The 18114-nt window shown below is 47.4% G+C and overlaps 1 protein-coding gene across 1 annotated transcript; it reads left to right on the top strand.

Moving 5' to 3' along the window:
• Positions 1–14168: 14168 nt before the first annotated feature.
• On the top strand, positions 14169–15868 carry GMCL2 (germ cell-less, spermatogenesis associated 2). Its single transcript, XM_025388696.1, has one exon. It carries the CDS (start codon positions 14297–14299, stop codon positions 15866–15868), a length of 1572 nt encoding a protein of 523 aa, XP_025244481.1. The 5' UTR covers positions 14169–14296.
• Positions 15869–18114: the final 2246 nt, after the last annotated feature.

Here is an 18114-nt window from a genome sequence, read left to right as displayed (position 1 = left end):
CAGCACTTTGGGAAGCCGAGGTGGGTGCATCACGAGGTCAGGAGATCGAGACCATCCTGGCTAACACAGTAAAACCCCGTCTCTACTAAAAAATACCAAAAATTAGCTGGGCGTTGGAGGGGGGCACCTGTAGTCCCAGCTACTCAGAAGTCTGAGGCAGGAGAATGGTGTGAACTCGGGAGGTGGAGCTTACAGTGAGGCAGAGCTTGCAGTGAGCCGAGATTGGGCCCCTGCACTTCAGCCTGGGTGACACAGCGAGACTGTCTCAAAAAAATAAAATAAAATAAAATAAATAAAGCCTTCATATTGTATCCAAGGGTGTTTCTGCCAGGAGCAAGACACCACACTGTTTGGGAAACAGTAGGAAGTCCTTTTGACACAGGCCTCCCTACTCTTGTTATTAGGTCCAGTTACAGACCCTGAGTAGAGAGCACTTCCATGACAGCGAGGTTCTCAAGTCAACCAGGAGCTCAGTTACCCCTGAAAATGTCTTAAAAGGCCCATAGAGTACACACTCCCCGGGTTTGGGCTATTCAGAATATAGGCATAAAATGTGGACAATCTGCAATGTGGGAAAGGACATACACAAAATACTTTTGGATCGTTTTTTAATTACATGAATTAATTTTTCTCACATTCTTTTTTTCCGTTTGTTTTTTGGCTGAGCCTGCAAGGTGGAAGTTGCATGAGTTAACTACAAATATATTGTGCCTCTGCTGTGGCCAACTCCCGCCGCAGCCACTTCCCACACTCCAGCAGACAAAGTCCAGCTCCCCTGCTTCAGGACAGTCCTCTCGCCAGAGGAATCTTTCTAAAACACAAGTCATACGATCTGAGAGCTACAGTGAAAAAAGAAAAAATTTAAAATGCAAGTCCCATCTCGTCACTACCTCTGTGTGAAAACCCTGGCTGACTTCCCAGTGCTGTGAGGATGAAGTCTTAGCCTTGACTTCGGGTGAATATGAGTGGGAGAGACAGTTGGGGCTCCCAGAAATCTGTGTCCCCGCCTTGCCGCCTCCTTTGCTGTGTGGTCTGTGAGTGGAGGAGTCCCTTTCAGGCTGGGGCAATGGAGACTGGGGGCCTTCTCCAGACTTCCCTTCCCCCCGCGACCATGTGTTCTATATGGCTGAGCTACCTTATGGAGAAGAGCTGTTCAACCCACATCAGATTTGACACAAGCTGAAAATGAACCTGTACTGGGCCTGGCACTGAGATTTGGGATTTTTTTTTTTTTTCCTCCAAACTGTGGCCTGGCCTATCCTGACCCTCCCAACTGGCCTGTAAGGTCCAGCATGAGCCGCCTCAGCTGCACCTCCTTGCCACTCTCCACTCCAGCTGTGCTGAATTTCTTTGACTTCCTGGAACACACCAGTGCCCTCCTGCCTTTGGGCCTTCGCACCTGCTGTTCCCTCTACCTGGAACAGTCACCTACCTACTGTACACATTGTGGTTGAATTGTGTGCCCCCACAAAAGACATGTTCACGGCCGGGCGCGGTAGCTCACGCCTGTAATCCCAGCATTTTGGGAGGCCGAGGCAGGCAGATCATGAGGTCAGGAGATCGAGACCATCCTGGCGAACACGGTGAAACGCTGTCTCTACTAAAAACACAAAAAATTAGCCGGGTGCGGTGGCGGGCGCCTGTAGTCCCAGCTGCTCGGGAGGCTGAGGCAGGAGAATGGCGTGAACCCGGGAGGCAGAGCTTGCAGTGAGCCGAGATCGCGCCACTGCACTCCAGCCTGGGCGACAGAGCGAGACTCCGTCTCAAAAAAAAAAAAAAAAAAAGATATGTTCAAATCCTGACTCCTGGTGCCTCTGAATGTAACCTTACTTGGAAATAGTCTTTTCAGGTGGAATCAAGTTAAGATGAGGTCAAACTGGAGTATGAGGATTAAAGGCCCACCCTACTCCCATATGACTGGTGGACTTAAGAGGGGGAAAGACAGACAGCCACGCAGGAAAAATGCCACATGGCAACGGAGGCAGAGATTGCAGTGATGCATTTACAAGCCAAGAAACACTAAGGATTGCCGGCAACACCAGAAGCTAGGAGAGGGGCAAAGACACTCCCCCTGAAGCTTTCAGAAGGAGCACGGGCCCGGCTGGCAGCTTAATTTTAGACTTCCAGCCTCAAGAACCGAGAGAGAATACAGCTGGGTTGCTGTAAGCCACTCGGTTTGCAGCACTTAATCACAGCAGCCCCAGAAACTGAACACAACGCCCAGCAGACTTCCTCCTCCTCCTATGGGAAGTGTTCGGTCATGCCCCAAGGAAGGGTGCCCCTCAGAACATGGGCCACACTATTGACATTGACTGTGAGTGCCCTGAGACCCTGCATCGGGTCTGTCTCCTCCACCCTGACTCCTACGGTTTCCACCCCAGTGCCTGCAGAATGAATACAAGATCTTTTTTTTTCCTTTTTCTTTTTCTTTTTTTTTTTGAGACAGAGTCTTGCTCTGTTGCCCAGGCTAGAGTGCAGTGGCATGATCTCAGCTCACTGCAACCTCTGCCTCCTGGGTTCAAGCGATTCTCAGACCTCAGCCTCCCGAGTAGCTGGGATTGCAGGCATGCGCCACCACACCTGGCTAATTTTGTACTTTTAGTAGAGATGGGGTTTCACTGTGTTGGCCAGGCTGATCTCAAACTCCTGACCTCAGGAGTTCGGCCTCCCAAAGTGCTGGGATTACAGGCGTGAACCACTGTGTCCAGCCCCAAATCTCATCTTGAATTGCAATCCCCATAATCTCCTTTTGTCATAGGAGGGATCTGGTGGGAGGTCATTGAATCGTGGGGGCGGTTCCCCCATGCTGTTCTCGTGATAGAGAGTGAGTTCTCACAAGATCTGATGGTTTTATAAACATCTGGCGTTTCCCCTGCTGGCACTCATTCTCTCTCTCCTGCTGCCGTGTGAAAAGGTGCCTTCCGCCATGATTGTAAGTTTCCTGAGGCCTCCCCGCACGCAGAATTGAGTCAGTTACACCTCTTTCCTTTATAAATTACTGAGCCTCAGGTATTTCCTTATAGCAATGTGAAAACAAACTAATACTGTTTCAAGCCAGCACCTTGTGGACTACAGTTGCCTCTTGGACCCACTTGCTTGCTCTATACAGTGTTTTGTTCTGTTTTTGTTTTTGAGAGAGGTTGCCCAGGCTGTAGTGCAGTAGCTGTTCACAGGCGTGATTGCAGCTCAGTGTAGCCTTAAACTACTGGCCTCAAGTGATCCTCCCGCTTCAACCTTCCTAGCAGCTGAGACGCACACCACTTCACCCAGTCCTACGCAGTGTTTGGCTCATTTGAAAAAATTGTTTGCCAACATTTACGGATTGTGACATTTCTTTCATATATATATGTGTGTGTGTGTGTGTGTGTGTGTGTGTGTGTATTAGATGGAGTCTCACTGTGTTGCCCAGGCTGGAGTGCAGTGGTATGATCTTGGCTCACTACTAAAACCTTCACCTCCTGGGTTCAAGCGATTCTTGTGCCTTAGCCTCCCAAGTAGCTGGGATTACAAGCATGCACCACGACGCTAATTTTTGTATTTCTAGTAGAGAAAGGGTTTCATCATATTGGCCATGCAGGTTTCGAACTCCTGACCTCATAATCCGCCCGCCTCAGCCTCCCAAAGTGCTGGGATTACAGGTGTGAGCCACCACGCCCTGCCAGATTATTTCTACACAAGGTTGTATGTCCAGTTACTTTTGAAAAATTGTTAGCTAAGGTGCCATTGGGCCACAGTCTCTTATGTCCAGAATCAGCAGGAGCTGAGTCACAGTGACCCCCAGTGGATGAGGCAGGCACTGTCCAGCTAAACCCAGCCCCCACCATGTTCTAATGTCTTCCTCCAGGGCCCCACTAAACCTATTCCCATTGACCAAAAGCATCTGAGATGTGGATCCCTAAGCAGACCTCCATGAAGTTCAGCTTCTTCATCTTTTTTTACATTTTTTCTGAGACAGGGTCTTGCTCTGAGTGCAGTGATGTGATCACGGCTCACCGAAGCCTTGACCTCCTGGGCTCACGTGATCCTCCCGCCTCAGCCTCCCATTTAGCTGGGACTACAAGCGTGCACCGTCACACTCAGCTTGTTTATTTATTTAGCTAGAGACAGGGTCTTCCTGTGTTGCCCAGGCTAGTCTCGAACTCCTGGGCTCAAGCCATCTGCCTGCCTTAACTTCCCAAAGGGCTGGGATTACAGGCATGAGCCACCACTTCCAACCTACTTCATCTTAAAAAAAAAAAAAGGATGGCACCTGTCTCTCCAGAGTCCTGCAGCGCTATGGGAGGACGGCTGCTAAGGGTTTAGAACAGCGCCCGCTGTGAGAGCTGCTGTGACTGCTAACAGCAGCAACAGTGGAAGCATCCAAGGTAACATTCCTTTGCCTGCTGACACCCCCTCCCCCGCCACCGGCCCCCAGCCACCCCACAACAACATATCTCAAAATATATCTCAAGTCAAATCCTTGAAACAGGCGAGTAAGAGATCTGGAGAGACAACCTGGGGCAGCCTCCCTAAAATCACACTTTCTTGCAACAGCTACCCCACGCCCTGCTGAGTCTCAGAGGCAGCCTCCGTCCTTCAGAAACCAATCAGAAATGGCTAGAGCCCTGTTCTGTGGTTCCCATACAAACCCTCATCCTCCCAGTTTCCTCGAGAGCTCACAAAGCTGCATACAGTGGGCACAGCTCACACAGGGGCCCAGCCTCGTCTGCAACACGATCTCCTGTGTAGTTTTTGAAACTTCAGACTCCCTGACCCCTGGGGCTGGACTCTCAGTTTTATAAAGCATTCTAGGCACCGGTCATTGCGACAGGGACAGATTTTAGGACTCACTACTGCAGATTAGGTGGGGAAAAAGCCTATTAAACTGGGAAATGCCTGTCGCCCTCTGAGAGGCAGCAGTGGCTCCTAAAAGAGGCTCTTTATGTTTATGTCTTCGCATTGCAACTAGGTCAGTGTGGACCTGCGGGCTCTTTCTTTGAGCCTTAGTTTCTTTTTTTCTTTCTTTCTGTCTATTTTTTTTTTTCAGACTGGGTCTTACTCTGTGACCCAGGCTGGAGTGCAGTGGCACCATCTCGGCTCACTGCAACTGCCATCTCCCAAGATCAAGCGATTCTCCTGCCTCAGCCTCCCAAGTAGCTGGGATTACAGGTGCCCACCACCATCTCTGACTAATTTTTGTATTTTTAGTAGAGACGGGGTTTCACCATATTAGCAGGCTGGTCTCAAACTCCTGACCTCAGGTGATCCGCCCACCCCAGCCTCCCAAAGTGCTGGAATTATAGGCGTGAGTCACCGTGCCCAGCTTGAGCCTCAGTTTCTGATTCCGCAACAGTTCATCTATTCACTCATGTATTCACTCGATTGAATTGTTGAGGCTTCAATTGCCAACAACATGCCCTTGACCTCCAGGACAGACTGGGTCTCTGAACTCTAAACCCTCATGCATAACTGTCCCTTAAACATCTTTACTGAGGCTGAGCAGGGGTTCTCCAGCAGAGACAGAAAAGAAGGGGTGCAGGCAGAGGAGATGACACAGCTCAGCTTCTAAGCTTGAGAAAGCAGAGGCTGCTTGGAGAACAAGTTGCCGCACACGATGAAGAGGAGCTGGGACTGCGCGGCTGGGCAAGGACTTTGGGTGCCACGACAAAGGGTTCAGATTTATCCCGCAGGAAACTGGAAGTCAGTGAATACTGCTGTGGCCGTGCTCCAGTGGAGGAGATGGGAAGGAGGGATGATGAGAGACCTTGAGGAGGGTGCATTGGCAGAACGCTGTGTTTGTGTGTGGTTACAACCCCAACTCCATGCATGGCGCAGGACGGGTGGTGAGGCTGGAGCACCGGACCAGAACCGTTGGTGGAGGGCCTTGGACTCAGAGGCTTGCTTCTCTCAAGGAGAAACCATTCCAACCCTTGCTTCCTGGCTATCCCTCCTGCTGGTGGCACCAATTGTCATGACCATTTCTTCTAGTATATTTGTCCCTAGAGGCTAGAGAAGGATCAAGAGATGATCCATTTGCAAGATCAAGTCCAAACCCCTTGGTAACAAAGGCTGGCAGAGGGAAAAGTGAGCCGAGCAGCGCCGGGCTGCCAGCCTCCCCGTGCCACATCCTTTCAGCTCCTCCACCACACAAGGCTTTGGTCTGATCAGACCCGAGGGAAAGAGACAAGGGCACTCCGAGGTTTTCATCTTCCTACCCAAGTGCTGAGCCTGAAAGACCACAGAGACACAGACACAGAAAACCTGCCTTCCTCCTGCCAGCCGAGAAGCAGGAAGCCACAGACAGGACCATCCCCGCCGCACCTCCCACCTCCCTTCTCCCTGCACAGCAGAGGGGAAGGCAAAGCTGGTTCCGTGGGTGTGAACAGGAAGCGCAAGAAGCCCCAGCTCTGGCTGTTCCCAGCACAGGGCCAGACCGGGCAGGGCTCCCCAGGCAGGGCAGAGGAGGCAGCAGCGGGTGGGGTGTCGAGGACAGAGACTCAGCCTCCAGTCAACACAGGGAAAGAGCCAGAGGCCTTCTGCTGTGAAAAGAAAGGATTCTTGGCTTGTTAGGGCTTCATGTCATGGATGTCTTAACATACAGTTTCACATTCTGCCAGTGAACTGGTCAGAACCCTTCTCCAGTAGGGGCCAGGATGTAGGCTTGGAGTGGAAGACAAGGACATGCTGTGTGCTGATCCAGGTGGGTGAAAGATGGAAAGCCCTCAGGGCAGGGGCTCTCTCATACTCACCACCTGGTCAATTGCTTGGCAACATCTTGCTTTTAAAATTTTATTTATTTATTTATTTATTTATATAGAAACATGGTCTCACTATGTTGATTAGGCTGGTCTCAAACTCCCGGCCTCAAGCAATCCTCCTGCCTTGGCCTCCCAAAGTGCTGGGATTACAGGCATGCGCCACCATGCCCAGCCAACATCTTGCTTCTTGCCACCTGGCTTGCTGCACAGCCTCTTACAGATACCCCACAAACAGCTCAGTCCCTACCCGCAAAGCCCACACCACTCCCTCAACTCACTGCTGCAGAAGCCCCCTCAGTGTGTGCCTCCCGGAGCCCTGCCCCTCCACTTTACCTTAGTGAAATCCGGCTGTCCCTCTGTGACCCCACACCCCACTGCTGAACACCAGGCCACACCCTTCCACTTCCCCCAAGGCAAATTGGGGTCATCTCACTCTGGGCGCTCCAGCTTCACTAGTAGAGCAGCACTGTATACCAGATACAGATGCAAGCCACAAGTGCAAACACATGTATCATTTAAATTGTTCTAATAGCCACATTAAAAAGTGACTCAACAGTGAGAAGATGCTATGGTTTGGATGTGGTTTGTTCCTACCAAAACTCATGTTGAAATGTAATTGCCAATATAATGGCATTGACAGGTGGGGGACCTTTCAGGGATGTTTGGATCATGAGGGATCTGCCTTCATGACAAGATATTCATGCAGAGTCCCACAGAAGCGAGTTCTCACTCTCTTGGGTCTGGATCAGTTACCTTTAGAGTTGGGTTGTCATCAAGCAAGGTCGCGCCTCATGTTTTCCTCCTTTCCCCCATGCACCTGGTCCGCCTTCCATTTCTCTGCCATGTTTTGATGCAGCACAGAGCCCTCACCAGAAGCTGCCAGATGCAGCTGTCCAATCTTGAACTTCCCAGCCTGCAGAACCATAAGCTAAATAAACCTCTTTTCTTTCAAAATTATCGAGTCTCAGATATTCAAACAACAGAAAGCGGACTAAGACAAAGTAAAAAAAAGTAAAATAGAAAATAAAAATAAAAAACTGGGGGGTGAAGTTAATTTTAGTAATATATTTTACTTATTCTGAGATATCCAAAATATAATAAAAAGTTATTGGGATATTTTGTTTTTTATACTGTCTTCAAAATCTAGTGTGTATTTTACACCTAAGCTTTTTTTTTTTTTTTTTTTTTTGAGACAGAGTCTCGCTCTGCCGCCCAAGCTGGAGGTGCAGGGGCACTATCTTGGCTCACTGCAAGCTCCACCTCCCAGGTTCACACCATTCTCCTGCCTCAGCCTCCCCAGTGGCTGGGACTACAGGCACCCACCACCACGCCCGGCTAATTTTTTGTATTATTTTTAGTAGAGACGGGGTTTCACCTTGTTAGCCAGGATGGTCTCCATCTCCTGTCCTCGTGATCCACCCACCTTGGCCTCCCAAAGTGCTGGGATTACAAGAGTGAGCCACTGTGCCCGGCCACACCTAAGCATATTTTAATCCAGTACAGCCACATTCCTTTCTCTCTTCCTCCCTCCCTTCCCTCCTTCCTCCCTTCCCTTCCTTCCTCCCTTTCTCCCTCCCTCCCTCTCTTTTTCTTCCTTTCTTTCTTTTGTTTCTTTTTCTCTCTTTCTTTTTCCTTCCTTTCTTCTTTCTTATGTTCTTTCCTTCTTTCTTTCTCTTCTTTCTTTCTCTTTTTCTTTTCTCTGTTTCTCCTTCTCCTCCTCCTCCTCCTTCTCTCTCTCTCTCTCTCTCTCTCTCTTTTTCTTTCTTTCCCTGTCACCCAGGTTTGGGATGCAGTGTTGAAATCATAGTTCACTGTAACTTGAAACTCCTGGGTTCAAGCAGTCCTCCCACGTTAACCTCCAAAAGTGCTGAGATTACAGGTGTGAGCCATCGTGAGTGTCCCTGGCCACATTTCAAGTACTCAGTAGCTGCAGGTAGCCAGGGGCTACTATGATGAACAGGGCAGATCTAGACCAGAGGTTGGCAAACTATTGCCCATAGCCCAAATTTTGCTTACTGCTTGATTTTATATGATCCCTGAACAAATAATGATTTTTACATTTTTAAATCATTGAAAAAAAAATCAGGCTGAGTGCAGTGGCTCATGCCTGTAATCCCAGCACTTTGGGAGGCCGAGGCAGGCAGATCACTTGAGATCAGGAGTTCAAGACTAGCCTGGCCAACATAGTGAAACCCCATCTCTACTAAAAATACAAAAAAATTAGCCGAGTGTCGTGGCACATGCCTGTAATTCCAGCTACTTGTGAGGCTGGGGCAGGAGAATCACTTGAACCTGGGAGGCAGAGGTTGCAGTGAGCTGAGATCACAGCCTGGGCAACAGAGCAAGACTCTATCTCAAAAGTAAATAAATAATCAAAATAATCATATTTCATAACACATAAAAATTGTATGAAACTCCACTTTCAGCATCCATAAATTAACTGTTACGTTCTGTCAATAACAATCCCCCGAAATTATGGAATTTTGTTTTATTTCTTGTTACGAACTTACCTACTTAATACCCTCGATTTTGCCTGTTGGCCCAAAGCATAAAATATTTATTCTATCCAGGCATGGTGGCTCATGCCTGTAATCCCAGCAGTTTGGGAGGCCAAGGCAGGTGGATCACTTGAGGTCAGGAGTTCGAGACCAACCTGGCCAACATGATGAAACCCCATCTCTACAAAAAATTCAAAAAATTACCTGGACATAGTGGCACATGCCTGTAATCTCAGCTACTTGGGAGGCTGAAGCACAGGAATTGCTTGAGCCTGGGATGTGGAGGTTACAGTGAGCCAAGATAGCGTCATTGCACTCCAGTCTGGGCAACAAGAGTGAAACTCTGTCTCAAAAATAAAATAAATTATTATTATTATTATTATTATTTTTTTTTTTTTTTTTTTTTGAGACGGAGTCTTGCTCTGCCGCCCAGGCTGGAGTGTAGTGGCCGGATCTCAGCTCACTACAAGCTCCGCCTCCCGGGTTCACGCCATTCTCCTGCCTCAGCCTCCCGAGTAGTTGGGACTACAGGCGCCCGCCACCGCGCCCGGCTAGTTTTTTTTGTATTTTTTAGTAGAGACGGGGTTTCACCGTGTTAGCCAGGATGGTCTCGATCTCCTGACCTCGTGATCCGCCCGTCTCGGCCTCCCAAAGTGCTGGGATTACAGGCTTGAGCCACCGCGCCCGGCCAAAATAAATTATTTTTAAAATAAATAAAATAGAGATCATAAGACACAAAACAGATTTTTTTTTTTTTTTAAGACAGAGTTTCACTCTTGTTGCCCAGGCTGGAGTGCAATGGCATGATCTCGGCTCATTGCAACCTCTGGCTCCCGGATTCAAGTGATTCTCCTGCCTCAGCCTCCTGCGTAGCTGGGACTACAGGCGCCCACTACCACATCTAGGTAATTTTTTGTATTTCTTTTCTTTTTTTTTTTTTTTTTGAGACGGAGTCTCGCTCTGCCGCCCAGGCTGGAGTGCAATGGCCGGATCTCAGCTCACTGCAAGCTCTGCCTCCCGGGTTCACGCCATTCTCCTGCCTCAGCCTCCCAAGTAGCTGGGACTACAGGCGCCCGCCACCACGCCCGGCTAGTTTTTTGTATTTTTTAGTAGAGACGGGGTTTCACCGTGTTAGCCAGGATGGTCTCGATCTCCTGACCTCGTGATCCGCCTGTCTCGGCTTCCCAAAGTGCTGGGATTACAGGCTTGAGCCACCGCGCCCGGCCAATTTTTTGTATTTCTAGTAGAGATGGGGTTTCACTATGTTGGCCAGGCTGGTCTCAAACTCTTGACCTCTTGACCTCAGGTGATCCACCCGCCTCAGCCTCCCAAAGTTCTGAGATTACAGGCGTGAGCCACCATGCCCGGCTCAAAACAGGCTTTTTATAGCAATAAGATGCCAAATCTCTACCTGACTCTGATACAACATCACATAACAGATAGCAGACCGTGAAGGAAATCAAAATACTTTACCCCAAAATATATTTATTTGACAATATTTTGAAATGGCCCTGCAAAGCTGTCTCCTGTGGGGGAAATTTGCATCTGTAGAGAATTTCCATTAATTCAGCCAGGACTTTCTCAGATTTAGGAGAGATTCAATGAGAGTCTGAAACCTTTGAAGGTCTGAAAAGAGACATTCACTATCTATTCTCAGGGTTGCTACCTGGAGGCCATCTACGTAACAAGAACCTCAGCTTCCACAACCCCCTTATCTTAAGCATTTCTTCCCACTGACTTCAACTCTGTTTTTTTTTTTTTGAGATGGAATCTTGCTCTGTTGCCCAGGCTGGAGTGCAGTGCACCCTCCACCTCCCCGGTTTCAAGCGATTCTCCTGCCTCAGCCTCCAGAGTAGCTGAGACTACAGATGCCTGCCACCACACCCAGTTAATTTTTGTAGTTTTAGTAGAGATGGGGTTTCACCATATTGGCCAGGCTGGTCTCAAACTCCTGACCTCGTGATCTGCCCTCCTCGGCCTCCCAAACTGCTGGGATTACAGGCGTGAGCCCCCATGCCTGGCTTGACTTCAACTCTTTATTTTATCTTATTATTATTATTTTTTTTTGGAGATGGAATTTCATTCTTGTCGCCCAGGCTGGAGTGCAATGGTGCGATCTTGGCTCATTGCAACCTCCGCCTCCCAGGTTCGGGCGATTATCCTGCCTCAGCCTCCAAAGTAGCTGGGACTACAGATGCCCGCCACCATGCCTGGCTAATTTTTGTATTTTTAGTAGAGATGGGGTTTCACCATATTGGCCAGTCTGGTCTCGAACTCCTGACATCAAGTGATCCATCCACCATGGCCTCCCAAAGTGCTGGGATTACAGGTGTGAGCTACTGCGCCCAGCCTATTTTATTTTATTTTATTTTTGAGACAGGGTCTCATTCTGTCTCGCCAGTTGGAATGCAGCGCTACAGTCATGGCTCACCATAGGCTTGACCTCCTAGGATGAAGTAACCCTCCCGCCTCAGCCTCCCAAGTAGCTGGGACTACGAGTACACATCACCATGCCCAAGTAATTTTAAAAATTTTTTTGTAGACACCGGGCACTGTGGTGCCCAGGCTTGTCTAAAACTCCTGGGATCAAGCCATCCTCCTCAGCCTCCCAAAGTGCTGGGATTCCAGACGTGAGTCATTGTACCCAGCCACTTCAACTCTTTAGACACAGCTTAACTTTTCCAACCAATTGCCAATCAGAAAACCTCTGAATCACCTATGACCTGTAAAGCCCCCGGAGTTGTCCTGCCCTTAGAGACCGAACCAATGTGCACCTTCTATGTATTGATTGATGTATTTGTTTGTAACCTCTGTCTCCCTAAAATGTATAAAGCCAAACTGTAACCCAACCATCCCAGGCACACTTTCTAAGGACCTCTTGAGACTGTACCCCAGGCCATGGTCACTCACATCAGCTGAGAATAAACTTCTTTAAATATTTTACAGAGTTTTGTTTGTTTGTTTGTTTTGTTAACACAGACCATTCACCTGGCCCCTTAACTCCAACAGAAACTCCAGATTTGCCTTTGGAATCAGGAGGCTGAACTTCCTGACTTCGCAGCTCTGGGATTTAGGACAAGTCACTTTTCCTATTGAAACCTCTACTTTCTTCATCTGGGAATGGGGCAGGCACTCACGCAGGTTTGAGGAAGCCACCAGGGCTGGTTGCTCTTCACTTGTGTCCAGCATCCTATCCACCTCCCTGGCATGGCACCACCTCCCCCTGCAGCACTGGTCCATCTAGGGTTCCTCACACCTACGTATCTGGCCCTGATGCCCCTGACCAATCTCTGCCCCCACTGCGACAAAGGTAGAGCCCCGCATGGTGGTGACTCCTCCATTGCTCTAGCAGCACAGACCTCCATCTGCCTGAAACAGCCTCCCACCTTCCTCATCAAGTCCTGTTTTCTTGCAGGAAGATACCCACACGCCCCAGCCATCCCGTCCCCCAGGACTGGCCAAGCAGTTCCAGCACGCCTCTCGGGTGGTCTCCATGTGTGCCCTTTTCCACCTCCCCTGGGTCTGGGCCTGGGTCAACCCTTTACACACACAGGGTTCCCAACAAGTAGCTTCCAGATGGCCTGGTGAGGCTAGGCTGCAGGCCAAATTTCCAGGCCCATGCCCCGCTTCTCCACGCCATCCCCCAGGGACAAAAGCCTCCTCAATTCCAACATCCTAATCCTGCTGCCCCGTCTCCACAGATCCTCCCCGCAGAGAATCCCTGCCCATCCTGCCCTGGCCCTCTGCTTGCTTCTGCCTTCCCAGACCAGCTGCAGTCATTACTCCACCCAGCCATGGTCATTTTCACCATATTGGCCAGGCTGGTCTCGAACTCCTGACCTCGTGATCCACCCACCTCGTCCCCCTAAAGTGCTGGGATTACAGGTGTGAGCCACCGCGCCTGGCTTGACTTCAACTCTTTATTTTATCTTATTATTTTTTTGGAGACGGAGTTTTGCTCTTGTCACCCAGGCTGCAGTGCAATGGCAAGCTCTTGGCTCACTGCAACCTCTGCCTCCTGGTTTCAAGCAATTCTCCATTTCAGCCTCCTGAAAAGCTGGGATTACAGGTGTGCGCCACCACACCCAATTAAATTTTATATTATTAGTAGAGATGGGGTTTCACCATGTTGGTCAGGTTGGTCTCAAACTCCTGACCTCAAGTGATCCACCCATCTCAGCCTCCCAAAGTGCTGGGATTATAGGTGTGTGCCACCGAGCCTGGCCTATTTTATTATTTTATTTTATTTTTGTGCCTGGTCACAAATTTACATTGGACTGGTTAGGCTCAAGCACCTGGCACACACATTTGCCTTTGTCGGGTCCGCAAATAAACCTTTGCTCCTGGGGAAGTGGTGCTTCTAACACGGACCTTGGTTTTGGCTGCCAGATGAGAATTGCTTCCAGCAATGAAGAATGGTGTCCAAGGAGTTCAAGACCACCCTGAGCAACGCAGGGAAACCTTGTCCCAGGTCAGGAGTTCGAGACCAGCCTGGCCAACATGGTGAAATCCCGTCTCTACTAAAAATACAAATATTAGCCGGTCGTGGTGGCAGGCGCCTGTAATCCCAGCTACTTGGGAGGCTGAGGCAGGAGAATTGCTTAAACCCGGGAGGTGGAGGTTGCAGTGAGCCGAGATCACGCCACTGCACTTCAGCCTGGGCAACAGAGCCAGACTCTGGCTACTAAAAAAAAAAAAAAAAAAAAATTACAAAAATTACCCGGGTGTGGTGGCCAGAGCCTGTAATCCAGCTACTCAGGAGGCTGTGGCAGGAGAATCGCTTAAACCCGGGAGGCGGAGCTTGCAGTGAGCCGAGATCGAGCCACCGTGCTCCACCCTGCACCACAGGGCGAGACTCTGTCTCCAAAAATATATACATATCTATAGTGGGGGAGGGGTGCGGAGGATGGAGGCGGCGGTGTCCGCTGCAACGGTTGGGCTGCGCGTGAGAAGCTGGCGGTGCAGGCACCTGCGCTCGGGGAAGGCTGGCGGCGGCGGCCAGGCCGTGGCGGGACACCCCCTCCTCCGGGCTCCCCGAAGTCCCGGGAGCCGCCGCGACCCATGGGATCGTCGAGCAGCCGGGTGCTGCGCCAGCCGAGGCGAGCCCTTGCCCAGCAGGAGCAGGGTGCCAGGGCGGGGGGCTCGGCCGGAAGGCCGGACCCTGGAGACCCTGCGGCGGGCTACGGCTTCTGTTACTGCCCGGGCAGTCACAAGAGCAGCGGGGCCTTCCGCTACTGTCGCCCTGACTGGGAGAGAGACGAGGATGAGGAGGAGAGGGAGGAGCAGCGGCCGCTCCTCCACATCCCTGCAAGGAAAAAATTAAGGAGTACATCCAGATATATTTATCAAACATTATTTTTGAATGGTGAAAACAGTGACATTAAGATTTGTGCTCTAGGAGAAGAATGGCGATTACACAAAATATATTTATGTCAATCTGGCTACTTTTCTAGTATGTTCAGTGGTTCTTGGAAAGAATCCAGCATGAATATTATTGAACTGGAGATTCCTGACCAGAACATTGATGTAGAAGCGCTGCAGGTTGCGTTTGGTTCACTGTATCGAGATGAAGTGCTGATAAAGCCCAGTCGAGTTGTTGCCATTTTGGCAGCCGCTTGTATGCTGCAGTTGGATGGTTTAATACAGCAGTGTGGTGAGACGATGAAGGAGACAATCACTGTGAAAACTGTATGTGGCTATTACACATCAGTAGGGACCTATGGATTAGATTCCGTAAAGAAAAAGTGCCTTGAATGGCTTCTAAACAATTTGATGACTCACCAGAATGTTAAACTTTTTAAAGAACTCAGTATAAATGTCATGAAACAGCTCATTGGTTCATCTAACTTATTTGTGATGCAAGTGGAGATGGATGTATACACTGCTCTAAAAAAGTGGATGTTTCTTCAACTTGTGCCTTCTTGGAATGGATCTTTAAAACAGCTTTTGACAGAAACAGATGTCTGGTTTTCCAAACAGAGAAAAGATTTTGAAGGTATGGCCTTTCTTGAAACTGAACAAGGAAGACCATTTGTGTCAGTATTCAGACATTTAAGGTTACAATATATTATCAGTGACCTGGCTTCTGCAAGAATTATTGAACAAGATGCTATAGTACCTGCAGAATGGCTGTCTTCTGTGTATAAACAGCAGTGGTTTGCTATGCTGCGGGCCGAACAAGACAGTGAGGTAGGGCCTCAAGAAATCGATAAAGAAGAACTGGAGGGAAATAGCATGAGGTGTGGTAGAAAGCTTGCCAAAGACGGTGAATACTGCTGGTGTTGGACGGGTTTTACCTTCGGCTTTGACCTACTTGTAACTTACACCAATCGATGTGTCATTTTCAAACGCAATACACTGAATCAGCCATGTAGCAGGTCTGTCAGTTTACAGCCTCAAAGGAGCATAGCATTTAGATTACGTCTGGCTTCTTTTGATAGTAGTGGAAAACTAATATGTAGTAGAACAACTGGCTATCAAATACTTATACTTAAAAAGGATCAGGAACAAGTGGTGATGAATTTGGACAGCAGGTTTCTGACCTTCCCTTTATATATCTGCTGTAACTTCTTGTATATATCGCCAGAGAAAAGAATTGAAAATAATCGTCACCCAGAAAATCCAGAAAACTGAAGATCTCATCAGTTGGGAACAGTAGCACTTTGAAAACTTTTTAGGCCAGCTTTAATTTAATGGCTCTACTGATATTCACATCTAAGGTGACTAACGATGGTATGTCTATACAGACAATACAGAAGATTATTCTTATCCTCATTGCATTTCTCTGCATATATGAACAAAACATTTTAAAGCCAAGAAAATATCTGTCGAACCATTTCTGTTAGTACAATGTCAACTCATGCTTTTAATTTAGCAACAGCAGAAAATTACTGTAGGTAAATCTCACATTTATCTGCAACAAAATATAGATTTAATTTTTAGCTTAAACTTTGTTTCTACCTTATGTTAGTGGACCTCAGTTATCCATCAGTAAATTTATTTTTATTTGGCTAAAATAATCTAAAAGAATAATTTAGATGGCCAATTAGAAATGCTGTTTTGAGTTGGTGCATTTAAAGCTTTCTTTTAATATTTTAAACCAGCTTATTATGATTCCTCCTTTTAGTCTGGTATCTTTCCAGTTCATACGTGTTTTTAATCATTAAATGCTTTCTTCCTGGTTTTGGAGACTAAGCTGAGAAACTTTTTTTAAACTTAAGCATTGTCATGCTATTTTTTTAAATTTGGCTTTCCTAGGATTTTAAGAACAATGAAAGTTAGCTTCACACCTTCAAATGATCTTGAATGAGTGAAAAATCAGTTTGATTCCAAGGATATTTCTTGCCTTACATGGTCTTTTCTTTGACAGTCTGTACACCTTTATTATTAGTTTTTGAATTATTTACATAAATGTTATGTAATATTTATTATACTTTTAAATATATTTATTATATATTTATTATATTATAATAAATTATTATACTTTTAAACATTAAATACTTTTAAAACAGATATTATACTTTTAAACATTAATACTCTCTGATCTTTGGAATTATTTGTGTGCAAATTTTAGTTGGGAGTTTTGTTTCCTACTTAAGCTCAGGACTTTACACCCTCTGAGTTGAGTGCCTTTGAGTGACACATGCTAACAGAAATTTCATAGTCAATACAAATAAGGTCAGAGTATCTAATATAGAAGCTGATGAAGCATTAATGTAAAAATGGAACTCATTTGTGTCAAAATTGAGATGTATACTTGTCATGATTTAGATATGTTGACCTTTTGTGTTTATTGCTGTTTTGAATATAGCCATGTTCATTTTCTTTCCAGTTACAGTAAGTACTTCTGTGGTTAATGTATATTTTTATTGTGGCTTTTAAAATGGGAATAATTTTTTTTTTTTTTTTTTTTTTTTTTTTTTGAGGCAGAGTCTTCACTCTGTCCCCCAGGCTGGAGTGCAGTGGCACCATCTCGGCTCACTGCAAGCTCCGCCTCCCGGGTTCGCGCCATTCTCCTGCCTCAGCCTCCCGAGTAGCTGGGACTACAGGCGCCCGCCACCGCGCCCGGCTAATTTTTTTTGTATTTTAGTAGAGACGGGGTTTCACCTTGTTAGCCAGGATGGTCTCGATCTCCTGACCTCGTGATCCGCCCGCCTCGGCCTCCCAAAGTGCAGGGATTACAGGCGTGAGCCACCGCGCCCGGCCTAAAATGGGAATAATTTGTATGTATCTGTGCAAATAATAAATGCACATTTGGAAAAAGAATAAGTAAGCTCTTATGTAAAATGGACCAAAAAAAAAAAAACCTTAATTGAAACCAACATTTTTTTTCTTTCTAGTTGGAATTTTTTCCAACTCCTTTTAACTTTTGGAATTTACTAATAATTTTTTTCTTTCTTAATGATATGTCCATAGGTTCATAAATTGCTTTTTCTTTTAAAATTCATTCACTTGGTTTAACTTAAAGGAACATTTTAAATACCTCACCCTTGACCCCCGGAGCTGGAATTTAAATGTTTCTAATACAGTGATTTGGCTGTTATCAAGAGGTTACATTTCAGCTGGGCGTCAGCTGGGCATGGTGGCTCACACATGTAAGCCCAGCACTTTGGGAGGCTGAGGCAGGTGGATCATTTGAGGTCAGGAGTTTAAGACCAGCTATGACCAACATGTCTCTACTAAAAATACAAAATAAAAATAAGCTGGGCATGGTGGCATATGCCTATGATCTCAGCTACTCAGGAGGCTGAGGCAGGAGAATCACTTGAACCCGGGAAGCAGAGGTTGCAGTGAGCGGAGATCACACCATTGCCCTCCAGCCTGGATGACAGAGAGAGACTCCGTCTCAAAACAGAAAAAAAAAAGAGGTTCCATTACTT

Source organism: Theropithecus gelada, chromosome 6, assembly GCF_003255815.1.
Source record: "Theropithecus gelada isolate Dixy chromosome 6, Tgel_1.0, whole genome shotgun sequence".
Lineage (NCBI taxonomy): Eukaryota > Metazoa > Chordata > Mammalia > Primates > Cercopithecidae > Theropithecus > Theropithecus gelada.
Note: the sequence above shows the minus strand (reverse complement) of the source record. Positions and strands in the feature narration are given on the sequence as shown.